This window comes from Aotus nancymaae, unplaced genomic scaffold, assembly GCF_030222135.1.
Source record: "Aotus nancymaae isolate 86718 unplaced genomic scaffold, 86718_ANA_hifiasm-v0.15.2.pri h1tg000079l, whole genome shotgun sequence".
NCBI classification, from domain to species: Eukaryota; Metazoa; Chordata; class Mammalia; order Primates; family Aotidae; genus Aotus; species Aotus nancymaae.
In genome coordinates this window covers 29,358,971-29,376,320 of record NW_026988494.1, presented here as the reverse complement: position 1 = coordinate 29,376,320, position 17,350 = coordinate 29,358,971, and the positions used below count along the sequence as shown (strand labels likewise).

General features: G+C 54.9%; 1 protein-coding gene across 1 annotated transcript in view; it reads right to left on the bottom strand.

Annotated features, from left to right (window-relative positions):
* Positions 1-9,277: 9,277 nt before the first annotated feature.
* Positions 9,278-17,350, bottom strand: part of BLK (BLK proto-oncogene, Src family tyrosine kinase) — a 77,447-nt gene continuing 69,374 nt past the window's right edge. Inside the window, exons 10-13 of the mRNA XM_012457350.3 lie at positions 16,578-16,654; positions 12,310-12,460; positions 10,601-10,732; positions 9,278-9,877 (exon numbers count right to left, since the gene is read on the bottom strand). Coding sequence (XP_012312773.2) covers positions 9,672-9,877; positions 10,601-10,732; positions 12,310-12,460; positions 16,578-16,654 — 566 coding nt within the window. The 3' untranslated portion in view covers positions 9,278-9,671. The remainder of the gene's footprint in view (positions 9,878-10,600; positions 10,733-12,309; positions 12,461-16,577; positions 16,655-17,350) is intronic.

The window sequence follows — 17,350 nt, the reverse complement described above, 5'->3', positions numbered from 1 at the left end:
CGCTCTGGCTCTTGTTCGCTGTGTGACCTGCAGCCTCAGAACCTCGTTCCCCCTCCTCTCCCAGGAAGCTCTGGCTGGAGCGGCTCTGCTGAGTCCTGGGAGGAGGCCAGGCTGACCTGGGCTTGTGTCCCAGCTGCGTGGGCTTGGCAGATGACCTCAGTTCTTGGAGCCTCCATTTTTTCATCTACAAAATGGGACCTGTAACAATCTACTCCTGAGGTCGGCGGTGCTGGCTCAGTGAGACCACACAACTGAAGCGTGAGCATAGTGTCCAGTGCACACACAGCTCAGCGGCGTGACTGGCAGGGGACTGCCATCAGCATCTGTGTCTGTGAGCACGGGGAGGCCCTTGCTTCCAGAACAAGGGTGTATGGCAGAGCTCCCCGGGATTGGGTGTCTCTTCCCCCTCTTCAGGGTCAAGTGAAAGCCTGAGAGGCCACCAAGTCCCCATGGTGCCAAGTGGAAATTTTTTGTGTGCACCCACAAATTTTAATGTCTCCTCATGATCTCTTGAACACACCCAGGGCTATTTTTCGGTCTCTGGCTGCTGTGAAGCGGAGGCGTCTCTCTCTGGATCATCAGCAGGGCCTCCTGCACGGGGACGCTGGCCACTTCACCCCTCCAGGAACTGCCACGCTGAGATGAGAGTGTGGATCCATTAAGCCTCGTGGCCCCGTCCGCACCAGATGTTTCTCTTCCTCCAATCTTTTCCACCAGGCTTTCACGAACCTTCCTGTCATCCTCTCGGCAGTTTGCTTAACCTTATTAAAAGGATTGCCCCCCGAGAGCCACCGGACAGGCCCTGTGGGTTACATCTGCCTGTTCTTCAAGTGCTCAGGGGCACGTTTAATCTTGGTGCCCTTCAGGGCCCCTCGAGTGCTGGCCATGGAGCTGAGCCCAGGATTCGAGGTCTGGCCCCACCATTTCTAGGGATGTAATGTGGATGACAGGCTCAGCGTCTCTGCCTTTCTTCCGTCCAGAGTGAACAGAATGAAGATGCCACACATCCAAGAGGCTGCTGTGAGGAGCCTTTGAGGCAAGGCACAGGAAACCCCTTTGTAAACTCTGGAGTGCAGTGGCCATACCATTTTGGAAGAAAGGCTGGGAGCAGTGGGTCCCTGCTCTACTATTTATCAGCTGTGTGGCCTTGGGCCAGTTACTGACCCTCTCTGGGCCCTAGCTTCCTCATCTGTAAAATGAGGATCAGAAGACTACCCCGGGATTGCTCAAGTCATCGGCACTTTACACTCAACACACAGTGATTGAGTATGAAGGTCTCTTTAGCTGTCTAAAGCTTCTAAGCATGGTATCAAGCTTCAGCCTTTAACTTGGGAGACTCTGCAAATCCATCGGTGCCATGGAGAGTGCCTACAGCCCAGGTCAGGGGTCTGGTGCCTCTGCTGTCCCTGATCTGCCCGTGGATCATGGTGTCACTGCCTTCTGCTATCTGTCCTTGTCACCTGAGACTGAGTGGCCACAGCCAGGCACGCTTCTTGCCTGTGATGCTTGGGACACTGTGCATCCAACCAGTCTCTGTGAACACTTTGGGGCTGGGGTCCGGGCATGTGCCCACCAGGACGCAGACCCACCTGGAGATATCTGGTTTTGGGGCTGGGGTCCGGGCATGTGCCCACCAGGATGCAGACCCACCTGGAGATGTCTGGTTTTGGGGTGGGGGTCCGGGATGTGCCCACCAGGATGCAGACCTGCCTGGAGATGTCTGGTTTGGGGGTGGGGGTCCAGTCATGTGCCCACCAGGATGCAGACCTGCCTGGAGATGTCTGGTGAGGGTCTCAGCCAAGTTCCCTGAGACCCTGAGGCAGCACAGGGCAGACTCACCCAGGGGTAAAAAGAAAAAAGCTCTTTCCCAAGAACAGAACCAGGGGCTCTTCCAGAGGAGAGGACTCCTGCCCCCAGCACAGGCGGACTCCTCCCAGCCAGGCCCTGAAGCCCCTTCACCTCCAGTGAGGAACAGCGGAGGCTGAGGCATTGGGCCTGAAGGAGCTTGTCAGGAGCACACATGAAACACCTGCGAACCCCCAAAACACGTGAGGGCATTTCAAAGAGGGCTGAGGTCCCATGGGGGCCAAAGTTAAAAATATGGGGTCATTGCTCTTAAACAGCACCATGAGCCTCGCACCCACTAGGACAGCAACAGTCTCAAATGACAGAGAATGACAAGAGCTGGTGAGGAGCGGGGGAGAGCGGAGCCTGCACAGCTGATGGGAGTGTGGAAAGCCCGCCGGTGGGAAAAGTCGTGCGCGGGTCCGCAAAGCATTCAACCCGGGGTCACCATCTGATATAGCCGTTTCGAGGAGACATTTGTACAGCAGACTCACAGCAGCATTATTCTCAACAGCCAAAGGGTGAAATCAACCCAGTGTCCATCAGCTGAGGAATGGAGACGCAAAAGGTGATGTATCCATAAAGGGAAGTGTTATTCAGCCTCGAAAAGGAAGGCCACTCTGACACATTACAATATATATGAACCTTGAAGACACTAATGCTGAACGCAATGAGTCAGTCACAAAAGGACAGATACTGTATGATTCTTGAGGTCCCAAGAATCAAAGTCGTAGAGATAGAAAATAGAGCAGGGGGTGCCAGGCTGGTGGTGGGAAGGAATGGGGAGTTAGCACTGAGTGGGGACAGAGTGGGTTTGGGAAGACAAAACAGTCCTGGAGATGATGGTGGTGGCAGCCCCACAGCAGGTGAATGTGTGCAATACACCGAATGGCACCCTCAGCAAATGCCAACGATGGTAAATTTCATGTCATGTGTATGTATTTTACTATCTTAGAAAAAATCAAGGTGGGTGTGGTGGCTCACGCCTGTAATCCCAGCACTTTGGGAGGCCGAGGTGGGTGGACCACCTGAGGTCAGGAGTTCAAAACCAGCCTGGCCAACATGGCAAAACCCCATCTCTACTAAAAACACAAAAATTAGCTGGGCATGGTAATGGGCACCTGTAATCCCAGCTACTTGGGAGGCTGAGGCAGGAGAATCGCTTGAACCCAGGAGGTAGAGGTTGTGGTCAGCTGAGATTGTGCCATTGCACTCTAGCCTGGGCGACAAAGCAAGATTCCGTCTCAAAAAAATAAATAAATAAAAAACAACGTCATGAGGCCTGGGGAAGCTCGAGTCCTATGTTTTAGTCTCTAATAGAATATGTGGTGGAAACTTTCATAAAATATTTCATTAAAGGCATTTCTATCTTTGGAGGAACTCTGGATTTTCATATGTGAATTTGCTTAAGACTGGTCCATTGGTGTTCCAGCTTAGCTTTGGGTCTTCCTTATTTGTAGATGGGATGTTTATCTAGACCAAATATTCTTGATTTTGAAACTAATCCATTAGTCACAAGAATACATTGATACCCACCACAGGCAGGTAGAGTGAAAGATACACAGGCAGAAAGAACCCGTATGCTTCTGTGTTATGGTTCAAGAGCTGAACTGTGCCTTCTCTTCTCCACATTCCCGTGTTGAATTCCTAACCCCACGGCCTCAGAATGTGACAGTATTTGGAGACAGGGCCTTTAAAAATCGATAGTAAAATGAGGCCGTACGGGTGGGCCCTAGTCCCATAGAACTAGTGTTCTTATCAGAAGAGGCGATGAGGACACAGACACGCAGAGGGACAGTCATGCGAGGACACAGACATGCAGAGGGACGGCCACGTGAGGACACAGACACGCAGAGGGACGGCCACGCGAGGACACAGACACGCAGAGGGACGGCCACGCGAGGACACAGACACGCAGAGGGACGGCCACGCGAGGACACAGACACGCAGAGGGACGGCCACGCGAGGACACAGACACGCAGAGGGACGGCCACGCGAGGACACAGACACGCAGAGGGACGGCCACGCGAGGACACAGACACGCAGAGGGACGGCCACGCGAGAACACAGACACGCAGAGGGACGGCCACGCGAGGACACAGACACGCAGAGGGACGGCCACGCGAGGACACAGACACGCAGAGGGACGGCCACGCGAGGACACAGACACGCAGAGGGACGGCCACGCGAGGACACAGACACGCAGAGGGACGGCCACGCGAGGACACAGACACGCAGAGGGACGGCCACATGAGGACACAGGGTGAAGGTGGCCTCCATGAGCCCAGGAGAGAGTCCTCAGGAGAAGCCACCCCTGCAGGCTCCTTGATCTCAGACTTCAGCCTCCAGAACTATGAGCAATCCACTTCTGTTGCATAAGTTTGACGCCCCCTCGCCTGTGGTATTTGTTCCAGCAGCCTTAGCAAACGAATACATTCTTCCATTTCCAAAATACTCCTTAAGTCCTTAAAGCAACCCTCCAGCCTCACCTTGCCCAGGAAAGCCAAGCCCGAGGAAGGCCGGGTGTCTGCCTTGCCTGAGAGCATGCCTCTGAGAATGACACAGGCCTCACTGTCCTGTTTTTGACAAGGAAATCAGGGTTCAGAAGGATGGAGTCACTCACTCAAAGTCACACAGCCTGCCGAGGTCCTTGGCTTCTGACCCTGTGTGCTCTTTTGGAAGCTCTGCCCTGAGAGCGGGAAGAGTGTGAAAGTACAGGAGTCCCCCCTTAACCACAGGGAATATGCTCCAGCACCCCCAAACTACTAGACGCTCCACACCGCAGACATTGCCGGACCCCGTGTGCACCGTGTTTGTTCCCATACATACGTATCTATGATACAGTTTAATTTACGAATTAGGCACAGTAAGAGATTAACACTAATAAATAATAATAAAATAGAAAATTATAACAATATACTATAATAACATTTCTGTGAATGTGGCCTCCCTCTCTCCCTCTTTCTCAAAATATCTTACTGCATGTGGCATTTTGGGACCGCAGTTGACCACTGGTAACTGAAACCTTAGATAAGGGACCACTGCTGTAGACAAAACAGATCACAGCAGCAAAAACAGAACAACGCTCTGAGCGGTAGAGCTGGAGGCCTGAGGCAGGGAGGTATGGCAGAGGCCAGGGAAGCCCGGCTAGGGGGCTCAGCTGGGATCAGGGTCTCTCTCAAGGTCTGTCTCTGGGGTTATGATAGCGCTAATGAGAGCTAACATTTCCGAGCATTTGGCGTAAGACAGGCATGCTGGCAAACGCCTCCTGTGTGCTGCTTTCTCTAAACCTCGCAGCAAGCCTGTGATGCAGGCGGCATCATTGTACCCATTGCACAGATGAGGAAACTGAGGCTCAGAGAAGTGAAGCCGAGTCTCCAAGGCCAAACATCCCAGAAGAACAAGTGCCTGATGTTGAAAGTTCTGACTCAGAGACCCTGCTGTTGCTCACTTCACAGCAATGCCATGGTGTGTGCTCGCTCTGGAATGGACAGAGGGAAAGACACTGGCTTGTCTTCACAGGCAAGGAGAGGTCTGGGGTTCCCAGACCTGGGCTGTCCCTCTCATCAGAGCTCTGGGTGTCGGGACAGCGGTCGTATGCCCCGATGGCTCAGGCATTGTCCCCCAGCAATGTCCTCATGTGTGCAGACTTATGGTTTCGGGAGAAGGCGGACTCCACTCCATGAAATACCCTCCCTCCCACTAGGAAGGCAAAGTTCCAGAGCAGGAAATGCTGCTTTAGTCCATACATGCGCTCTCTGCCTCCTCTCTCCATCTCTCTTACGCCACACACTCTCACATTTCACTTTCTGGCTGGGAACCGGCTGGGCTCCTCATCCCGTATAGACATATGTACGCCGGAACAAGAATATACCAGGACACGGGTTCGGCTCGCGGCACTACTCGGACAAGTGCGCCCCCTAGTGGAGAAGCTCTCCCTCCCCTTCAAGACCCTCTCCAGCCTCACATACCAAGCTGGAGGAGAGCCAGGTGCTTGCCTTGCCTGAGAACATACCTCTGAGAATGTGCCGGTCTTGTGAGTTTCTTTTCTGATTTCCGCAGGTTATCACTTGCATGACAGAGCTGGAAAACGCCATAGGCATCTGCTGGTCCTGCAGTTTCAGGACCTGAACGTGGCCCCCAGTGCTTGGAGCTGGCCCTGCTGGGATGGAGTGCTTCCAGCCTCACACAGCCCTGCCCAGTGGTTCTCAATCCTGGATGGATATTAGCACCAGCTGGGGCCGTTTAAAGAATGCTGAGGCTCTGGATAAAGCATGCTCACCTGGAACCCCGGCACGGGCACTCTTTACTATGCCTCCTCGACCCCATTCCACACAAGGTGATTCTAGTGAGTGGCGAGGGCTGAGAGCTGCACTGGAAGAAATGCCTGCATTGGAATCACTCAGGGCGCTTATCAAAGAGGACGTTTCCAGATCCAGACTTCAACCCACTGAATCAGAATCTCTGTGGGAAGAGGAGAGGTTGAAAGACCTGAATTTTATTTTATTATTTATTTTTATTTTTTGAGACTGAGTTTTGCTCTTGTTGCCCAGGCTGGAGTGCAGTGGCGCGATCTTGGCTCACTGCAACCTCCACCTCCCGGATTCAAGTGATTCTCGTGCCTCACCCTCTCTAGTAGCTGGGATTACAGGCACCTGCCACCACACCCAGCTAATTAGTCGTTTCTTTTTTTTAAGAAAGAAAAAACATCGGTTGACTTTGCTTCCCTGTTCTTGAAGAATACTTGAATGTGGCGGGGGGCCTGTTGGGGGGCCTGCCCAGCCCCACTACCCCTCCCAAATCTACGATGGTCACAGTCTGGTGGCTGTGGGGGTGCTGTGCCCTCCCTGGTCCCCACTGCCCATATCTGTGGACTGCCCCTTCCAAAGACCCCAGGAAGATGGGGAAGGCCGCCCCCCTCCCCCATCATGTCCCGCCCGTCAGTGATTCCGTATTTTGCAATGGGGGATTCTCTGCCTTTTTGTATAAAAGAACTAGCAAACAGCCCCGCCTGCTGCAGGTAACCACAGCCATCCCAGCTCGAAAGCTGAGCGGCTAGCAGCTTTTTTTTTCTTAAGGTGGGACAGTCACTTCCTCCTCCACTCCCCCCCACCCCGCGCCGCCGTCGCATCCACGTGTGACCTGGAGGACTGGTCAGAACCATTACTGTGAATGAGCGGAGATCCTGGGACGCCCAGGCCAGCTCCCAGCGCTGGGGGATGGAACAGCCATGTGTCAATGTTACGATGTTTTTAAAAGACAAAAAAAAAAAAAAAAAAAAAAAAAACCTCAAAGTTTTTTTTAAAGTGGGGGAAAAACATCCAAGCACTTTAATTCCATTGTACCAGGTGGACTGATGGAGCTCAGAAGTTTTCCTTTACACCAACTGTCAATGCCAGAATTTTCTATTCTGTTTTGTAAGGATTTAATAAAAGTCAGAAAACCTGCAAAAAAAAAAAAAAAAAAAATTGTATTTTTAGTAGAGACAGGGTTTCACCGTGTTGGCCAGCCTGGTCTCGAACTCCTGACCTCAGGTGTTCCACCTGCGTCTGCCTCCCAAAGTGCTGGGATTACAGGCACAAGCCACCAGGCCCAGCCTGCATTTTAAAACAAAAACCTGAGGTGACGTTGGTGAAGCATTGGGTGACTCTTTCATCTTTAGGGGATGACACTGGGGTCCAGGGAGGTGAGGAGACAGTCCCAAGCCTTGCAGCTTGAGGACAGCTCCTGAGTCATGAGAGTCACTTCACAGAGGCTGTGGCGGAGCTGAGAGGTGGTGCTCCAGCCTACGGTCCCTGCTCATGAAAGAAAGGAAGGGCTCATTCCTCATCCTGTGATCTTAGCTCCCTGCTCAGCCCCACCCCAGAGAAGGCCCAGCATGTGAGCTTGGCCCTGCCATTCACAAACCCCAGCAGCCCCCACTGGCAGGAGCAGTAACCCTGCTGTCCCACGCTCCCGTTTACCCCCCACCAGCCATGTCCCCTAGGACCAGGTTCTTGGCCAGGCAGTTTCCTCCTTCCAGCAACCTGGTGTGACCAGGTCCTGGGGGAGGTCAGAGGCCCCACAATTTCTGGAGCCTCCACTGTCTGGGACAACAGAGTTCCCCCTCTAGGTTCCTCCACCTCCAGCATTCTGGCGCAGCTGGGGGACACCTGTTCCCCTGGGTTCCTCATCGAGGCTTCAGGCCTGCCCCTGCCTGCCCTTGCAGACCCCCTTCCTAAAGTGCTGTGTTCTCCTGCCCAGCGCTTGCCCATGGCCAGTGGGGGCTGTGAGGGCCAAGAACTGGCTGAGAGAAGCCTGGTGGCATGGAGTCCATGGATTTCCTCATCTGCAGAAACGGCTTCATGGTAACCATGGTGAAGCTCCCACCTCGGACTGCTGGAGAATCCAGAGACTGTAGGTGAACAGCTATGTGGACTGCATCCTTCCTGGCTGATGGCTGTCACCAGCACCCCTGCAGGGACTGCCCCCTCTCCGGGGTTCTCCCACCAAGGCCCCACTCTCATCCTGTGCTGCCGGAGCCTGCAGCTCGCCCCCACCTCCACCCCCGTCCTGCTGCAGGTGAGCTGTGTGTGAGCGCTTTGTGCCTCAGTTTCCACCTTAGTACTCGGGGTGGCAAGAGTCCTGCCTCGGGGCGTTCTCACAGTCAGAGGAGTCAACACTGACAAGTCGTTTGCCAAGGGTTCAAGGGGAAGGAAGGAGGTGCACAGGTGGGGCCAGGGGGCTTTCGACCACTGGGCCCAGAACGGTGGGTACAAGTTTCTGCTTTCGTCTACACCCATGGCATGTACAACACTGCAGCGAGAACCCGTATGAAGAGGTGGGCTTCAGTTAATGACATTGTATCAGGATTGGCTCATCAGTGGTAACAAATGCACCACCACTGCCAGGTGTTAGTAACAGGGGAAATGGGCGGGATATGGAGACTGTCTACTTACTACTTCCTACCTTTTTTTTTTTTTCTGTAAACCTAAACTGCTCAAATAAAAACTGGATCCATTAAAAACAAAACGAAAACATGCAAAGTGAAGAGCCTCCATGCAGTGAGAGACGCGCTTCGACGCCCCATCATCACCCGATCGTCGTTCATGCACCTGGCCTTGGGGGCTGGGCTCTCATCCTGGCCGCCCCCAAAGCGCCGGCCCCCGGCGTCAGCTCCGGGCTTTGCCCCGCACAGCGCTCCCGGCGCGGGCCCTGGCCACGGATTTATGAGGCCACAGCGCCCCCTGCTGGCCCCGCTCGAGCTCCCGGAGCCCAGGCCACGCGGGACCCCACGGCTGCGCCACGCGCGTGCCTCGTGCGCGTCCTGCACGCGATGTCCAGCTTGCCACGGTAACGACACGGAAATCTCGAACGCTCGTGACTTTATTATGGAAAAGCTCCGCAGTGCCAGAAAGCAGCCTAGGCTGGGGCTGCCCCTGCTGGCATCAGGTGGCGCGGTGGGGACCCAGTCCAGCTTCTGCAGGGCGGGGTCTTCGCAGGGCTCAGCGGCCTGGACGTGGCCACCGGCGGCCACTCCTCGGTCAAGGCCCAGCACTGGGGCCTTATCAGTCACTTACTAGTCCCGAACACCTTAGGGGGCTAACTTAGTACTCCAGGTGCCCGTGCCAGGTCACTGATGCGGCCCTCTTTACAAATGGGGCGGCACAGAGAGGCCGCGTAAGTCGCCCAAGGGCACACAGCCGGGGAAGGAGTCCGTCCCGGCACCCTCCCTGCAAAGCTGCCCTCTGGTTTCTCAGTGCCTTCGAGGCCCGTTGGTGCTGGCACGGGAGCTGGGAGGTCGTCCGCGCAGCAGTGGGCACACGGCGCCGGCGGGCGCAGGCTGGCTAGGGCTGAAGCTCGTACTGCCGCTCGGTGGCCGTGTAGAAGTCCTCCAGCACCGAATGCAGGAACTCGAAGGTGGGCCGCTCTTCGGGCCGGCTGCGCCAGCACTGGGCGATGACGCCGCGGTACAGCTCGGGCGGGCAGGTGTCGGGACGCGGCATGCGGTAACCGCGCTCCAGGTTGCGGATGACCTCTGGGTTGCTCATCCCTGTGACAGAGGCAGAGGGGACCGCGAGCGGGGATGAGGGGCAGGGGTCCTCGGTGGGTGGGGGGCCGTGAGCGGCCCGCGGGGCACAGTGGGCCCAGACGGGGAACAGCAAGTGCCCACAGGCTCAGCCTCTAAACAGTCCTTTTTATTGCTTGGGGAACACCTAGGAAAGAGGCTGTAGATTTTCTCCTGCGTGCCGGGCAGGTCCTGTGCAGATGGCACCCTCCCTGTCTTGATTACTGTGACTGCCAGGGGCACAGCCAAGCCCATCACTCACGGGCAGCTGGCAGGTGCACACAGCAGCAGGTGACCCAGAGCCTACCCAGCTGCCCGGGCCGAGTGGTCCAAGCCCTTCTGACAGGGGCTGTGGGCTGGCATCCACGATTCTGCCCACTCAGGATGGGGCTTTTGGAATCCACTATGGTGTGATGCCAAGGTAGGTACCACCTGTCCTCAACTGAGAACAGACCACTGGGAGTAACTGAATTCGGGTGTGCCCTTTGTCTTGATTCCAGTTTGTGGGGCTCATGACCTTTGCTGGAGGAAGGAGACACAGCCCTGTTGCCTGGAGCAGTAGTGATGCAGGGCCAGAGCTCCACCCCAGATGCCACACCTGGGTCTCCGTCCCCACCCTGGCACTCACTCTGAAAAGAAGGGGGCAGCCACAGACACGAGCCGCAGGAAAGCAGGGAGCCCGCGAGAGCTGCGGAGCGAGCCGCCTACCTGGGTATGGCACCCGCCCATAAGTGACGACTTCCATCAGGAGGACTCCAAATGACCACACGTCTGCTTTGATGGTGAAGACCCCGAAGTGGATGGCTTCTGGGGCAGTCCACTTGATGGGGAACTTGGCCCCTGCAGGAAAAGCCATGCACAGCTTTGGGAGGCCACGGCAGGTGGCCTCTACTCTCCACCCTACCCTCACCCCTACCCCTGCTCCTGCTGTCCTTCCCTCAGTCCCCCACTGTGGGGCCTCGCAGGGCGGGGCAGCCAGACACGGTGGGGGAGCCACTGCCACACGCCAGGATGCATGCCAGGTGAGTGCAGAGGCATCTGCAGCACAGAAGGACAATATGGACACCAGTGCCACGCAGTCACCCACTTTGGTTCTTTAAAAAGAGAGAGAGTGGCCTCCATGGGCAGCCACCACATTTCCACCTCGGATGGAAGGGGTGTGTTCTGCCTTGCAGGGGCCTTGTTTAATAAAGAAAACACAGCCTGGGCGAGCCATTCAAAGCTGGTGGAGCCTCCATGAGTCCCTTCCTGCCAAATGGAAACGGTCACACTGGTACCTGGGAGGCCGCTGCGAGGAAGGACTCACATCCAGCCACCCTGTGAAGCCCGAGGTGGCTGGGCCTGGCCAGCATTTGGAGCAGGCCTCAGGGTCTGGCACTTCATGGCCTCCCCTGGCCTCCATTTCTCGGTCTCCTCAGCCAGCCTGAGTTCCGGAGAGAGCAAGCCATATCCTGTCTGCTTGTCACTCGTACGCTAAGTGAATACAGCCTGCTTGCTTGATAAATGTGTGTGATCCCTTCAGATTCTCTTGTGAAGGAGATTTCCACCTCAGTTATATTCACAGAGTAAGACAGAGGGCTCTGTGGAGATTTTAATTCACAGAATAAGAGAGTGCTCTGTGGAGCCCCTAATTCGGGAGGTTTGCTGCTCACGCATGAGAGCCATGTTTCCCACAGCATGCTCTGGGAAAGCCTACTTCTGTGGAAGGTTAATAGGTGCTACATAAAAATAGTATCTGGGGCTGGGCACAGTGGCTCATGCCTGTATCCCAGCACTTTGGGAGGCTGAGGCAGGCGGATCACCTGAGGTCAAGAGTTCAAGACCAGCCTGGCTAACATGGTGAAACCCCGTCTCTACTAAAAATACAAAAATTAGTCGGGTGTAGTGGCACTTGCCTGTAATCCCAACTACTTGGGAGGCTGAGACAGGAGAATTGCTTGAACCCAGGAGGCGGAGGCTGTAGTGAACCAAGATTGTGCCACTGCACTCCAGCCTGAGTGACAGAGACTCCATCTCAAAAAAAAAAAAAAAAAAAAAAAAAAAAAAAAGTATTTGGAGCTCAAATTAGTTCGGGAGGCACTAGGTGAGGCAAACATAAATGGTTCCTTTGCTTCAGGACTTCTCAGTGCCTTTAATATGTTGATATACACTGGGAATCTCCAAGACAGGGAGCGGGTGGACTACTGTTTCTCCAAACCTACCTTATCTTAAAGCTGTTCCTCCGTGGGAGGTCTTGGGGCACTACTATGCTGCTGGACACATTGGGGAAGTGAAAGAAATGCTGATGTAGAGTTGCGGAAACCATCTAGCCCTCGGGTGTCTTCCCTCAGGGCTGTGCTGGGAGGAATTAAGGGGGCTTTGGGGGGCTGGGGAAGGTAAGGGCTCAGGTTTCCCTCGTGGTTGGGGGCTGTACTCACCCTCCTGGGCCATGTATTCACTGTCGATGATCCGAGCCAAGCCAAAATCAGCAATCTTGCAGCACAAGGTCTCAGACACCAGGATGTTAGCCGCCCGCAGGTCGCGATGGATGGAATTCATGCGCTCAATGTACGCCATCCCTTCAGCAATCTGAGGGAACAGGCACACGGTAAAGGACATTGCGGGGGCCTCCACACCAGGACCGAGCCCACCTGCGGCCCCTGCACAGCCCCTGTGGGCTGCTGGGGAAGGAGCTGCTTCTTGGGCAGAGTAGAAAGTTGGCTGTGCTGCTCCTCAGCTGAATAAACCCCTCTCCTAGAAGCCCAGAACGGCAGCGACGTGGACATCAGAGACACTGGGGCTACCTGTGGCCCTCCCCGTCCTCATTTTCCCTCAACACAACTGTGTCCAAGGTCTGCAGAGATGGAAGGTAGAAGAACACAGACAGGAGAAAAGGACAGGGAGGGAGAAAAGAAGAAAGGGAAGGAAGGAGATGGGGAGCAGGAGACAGGGACAGGCGACTCTCCCCGGCTGGCTGGAAGCACAGCTCCTGGAGCTGGGAGCCCTCAGTTGGAGTCGCTGACCTCCAGGAAGCTGCTTAACCTCCTCGAGGGGCCACATTCCTGACCTGGAACGTGAGGGATGTGGTCTTCAGGGTGCAGGGTTGAGGCAAGCATTAGACGAGGTGACTTGTGACCAAGGACCTCATCCAACACCTGCCTCATGGGGGCACCCAGGGAGCACTGGCAGATCCGGGTGGACAGAGACCGTGAGGAAGAAGAGCCTCGTCTCTCCTCCCCAGCTCACCAGCCTGGGCCAGGGATAGCAGCTTGTGCTGCTTGGTGCCTTGTAGCAGAGGAAACTAAGGCTTTATTCACTCAATCAATGGATGAAGAAACTAAGGCAGACAGAAAACAGAGAGAACATTTACCACATCAGACTTGCGACTGCAAGAAGCCAGCACTAGAATTGATCTCACTTCTCCTTATGGTTGCATTTCATTGGTTTATCCATGAATCCATCCATCTATCCATGCATCCAACTCATCCTTCCATCCATCCATCCATCCATTCATCTATCCATGTATCCATCGATCCACACATCCATCTGTCCATCTAACCATTCATCCATCCATCCATCCAGGCATCCAACCATCCATCCATCCATACATTCATCTATCCATGTATCCATCGATCCACACATCCATCTGTCCATCTAACCATTCATCCATCCATCCATCCAGGCATCCAACCATCCATCCATCCATCCATTCATCTATCCATCTATCCATCCATCCATCCAACCACACATCCATCTGTCCATCTATCCATTCATCCATCCATCCATGCATGCATCCATCCATCCATTCATCCATCTATCCATGATCCATCCATCCATTCATCCATGCATCCATATATCTACCCATCCTTCCATCCATCCCTCCATGCATCCATCCATCCATCCATTCATCTATCCATGTATCCATCCATGTATCCATTCATCCATGCATCTATCCATGCATCCATCCATGCATCCATCAATTCATCCATCCATCTATCCATCCATCCCTCCATCCATCCATGCATCCATCTCATCCATTGATTCATCCATCCATCCATCCATGCATCCATCCATTCATCCACCCACCCATCTATCCAACCATCCATCTATATATCCATCTATCCATGCATCCATCCATCCATGCATCCATCCATCCATCCATGCATCCATCCATCCATGCATCCCTCCACCATCCATGCATTCATCCATTTATCCATCCATCCATGCATCCATCCATCCATTCATCCATGCATCCATCCATACATTCATCCATCCATCCCCTTGCTACACCATTCAATCAATGCACATTTATTAGTATGGGACTGTGGGGAATATAAAACTGAGTACTAAATATATCAGGGCAGCATCTAACAGCACTCATTCTGATAACTAATATTTATTGAGCAGTACCAGAAATATGTATTTTAAAAATGTTGAGTATGGCTCAGATCAGCTTTCACGAAGAAGCTGCCCAGATCTGCTTAGCAAGAACAATGCTTCTGGGAACACCTGAGCCAAGGGCTCTCTAGCAGTTTCTTGTCCAGGAAAACCTTCATAGAAATGACATTTCACTTGGGCTATGCATGATGATAAGGATTCTGCCGAGTGGGAAGAGTTCAAGTCTTCCTGGGCAAAGGAGACAGAGGGGTGGCTAGGCATGGGGCACAGGGACCAGGGCCATCTGGCTGCAAAGTGGGGCCTGTGGGATTGTGGTTGCAGGGTCTTGTGGGGTTGGCCAGCTCGGGCCTTGGGACTTTGCATTTCATCCGATGGAGTAAGAAAAGAAGAGCCCAGAAGGGCAGGCCATGTGTCTGCTAGTGTGTGTGTGAGTTGGCATGTTTGTGTGTGAGTTTGTGTGTGTGTGAGTCTGTTTGTGTGTTAATGTGTGAGTTTGTGTGTGTGAATCTCTGTGTGTGTGAGTCGGTGTGTGTGTGTGAGGCTGTGTGTGAGGCTGTGAGTGTGTGTGTGTGTGTGTATGCCTGGAGAGCCGTTGGCATGGTCTGCTCTATGTGTGTGTGTGTGTGTGTGTGTGTGTGTGTGTGTATGCCTGGAGAGCCGTTGGCATGGTCTGCTGTGTGTGTGTGTGTGTGTGTGTGTGTGTGTGTGTGTGTGTATGCCTGGAGAGCCGTTGGCATGGTCAGCATGTGGTTAGAGGCTTCTTATCTGGGAGGTTCTGATTTTCTGACTCCTCACCCCCAGCTCTGTGACCACATCCAGGTATTAAACTCAGATGGGCTTTTCACATCCTTTGCCTCTGGTTCACCCAAGATTTCCCAAGGGGGTGTAGTGGGGACTGAATAAGAGACAGTGGAGGGTGGGGGAAGGAAGGGGAAAGGAAAAAGAACCAGTGGCCTGGGGTTTGAAGTCCATCACCAGAACTCATTTTCCAAAACCATCTCGCCAGCCTGCCCAGATGGCTCTCTGCCCACATCAGTGGAAAAAGGCGTTGTGGCATCAGTTCCTGCAGCAGGGCTCCTGGGTGAGTCTGGGCAAAGGAGGAGGGCTGATGTGGGTGGTAGGTGGGAGGGTTTCCTCTCGGTGGCTGGTGGGTGTGTGTGCACCCATGTGTGTGCCTCACTGGCTGACCACAGACCAAAACGTTTCTGCTGAGAGTTCCAGTTTTAACAGGTCCACCAGATGTGCTTCCTGCCAGCTAGAGCTCTCGCCTACACACCCTCCCCTCCACTCTGCTCTTCACCTCATGGAGTCCGGAAGGTTCTGCATGTGAACGTGAGGGCCAGTCCAGGGTAGCCAAGGAGGCCCAGCACTCATAATTCCCTGGTGGCAGAAGGGGGGGTGGTCCTCCAGGGCTCAGAGAAGTCACATCCTTGGCACTTGTGTGTCGCCCAGACCTGCCCGTCAGCCTGGGGTCGATGCCAGGGCTGGGCAAGGGCTGAGGGCCCCTGGGGTGGGAGGCACGTTTTCAGCGTCCTCCTACCGGAGATGTCTGTGGGTACCATCTAAGGAAGGGGTGAGGTCACCACAGAACACTCTGGCTGCGGGTCCAGTGGAAATCTCGCTGACCCTGTGTGTTCCCATGATGCCCATTTGCCCTTGCTTCCCTCAGAACAGAACAACCTCGTTCCATCACAGCTGCCCAGGACAAAGGCTCCATGGCCCAGGCTCCCTCACTGCTGCGTGGGGCAGGAGGCACAGTGGCCCGGCATGCGCTGCATGGGGCAGGAGGCACAGTGGCCCGGGCATGCGCTGCATGGGGCAGGAGGCACAGTGGCCCGGGCATGCGCTGCATGGGGCAGGAGGCACAGTGGCCCGGGCATGCGCTGCATGGGGCAAGAGGCACAGTGGCCCGGGCATGCAGGTGCAAGTTCAGTGGGTGACCTTGGGGACGTGTGCCTAGAGGAAGGTGGCCTTCCATGCCCCTGACTTCTCCTGCTGGCTGAGGAGAGGATGGGGTGGTAAGACGTAAGCGGCTGTTGTCGGCAGAAAGTGGTACCCTGAGATCCCAGCAGGTGGGAGAACATGGAGGGGCGAAGCTGCCGCCTACCCGGACTGCCCACCTCCTGATGTTTATACATCTAAGCTCTTATGACTTCAGGCTTTCTCTTCCTCACAGTCCAGCCTAACTCTAACTGCTACAACCTCTGAATCATTGACGTTGTTAGCCACAGGGCCTGGAGGAGGAGAGGGCCTCGGGAAGTCAGAGGGCACCACGCCGCCCCTCCTCTGCACCTGGTCCTTCACCAACCTGGGCCGACATGTCGATCAGCCTTGGGAGTGACAATCTGTTCCCTTCATCCGTCTTCAAGAAATCCAGCAAGCATCCTAAGAAAAGAGAAGCTGCAAGTGGCCTTCTGCAAAGTGACCTCCCCCGGCGGTGCCGGCCTCTCCCGGCGTGAGCGTTTCCCCACAGGGGTGGGAAGAGGGAGTTTGCACCCTCAGATCTCTCAGTGCATCAGGAAGGACCTACCTGCTGCTGTCGAGTGCCTTCCCCTTCACAAAGTGCCAAGCTCAGCACCCCAGGAGGCAGCGCATATACCAGCAGCTGCCCAGCAGTTAGGTTTCAGCCAGGTGCAGGGACCTGCCTGAGGTCACCCGGCCGGGAGCTGGGAGGAGAGCCCCAGTTCTGACTCTACGGCTGATGCCCCTTCTTGTCTTTTCCCCCATGTCAGCCTCGCTCCCTTGATCCCTGTTGGCAGACACGCTCTGCCTCTGAGGACCAGGCATCAGCGAGAAAGCACCAGAGGGACAGAACTGCCCCCGGGTTTGGCGCAGGGGACAAATGCAGCTCCCCTGGAATCGGAGCGCTGGGAGGGATGAGTGCTTGCCCTAGGGGCAGTCTGGAGGCGCCCCCAGCACAGTCTCAGACTGGGGCCCCCTTGGGGACAGTTGTTAGGGAGCTGTATTAGATGGGCATGTTAGGATCGCACAGGAGCAGCGTGCGGTCAGGGTCACAGGACGGGTGAGAAGGTCAAAGGCTCAGCCCGATCCCAGGCCTCCTGTCCCGTGAGAATTTGGCCA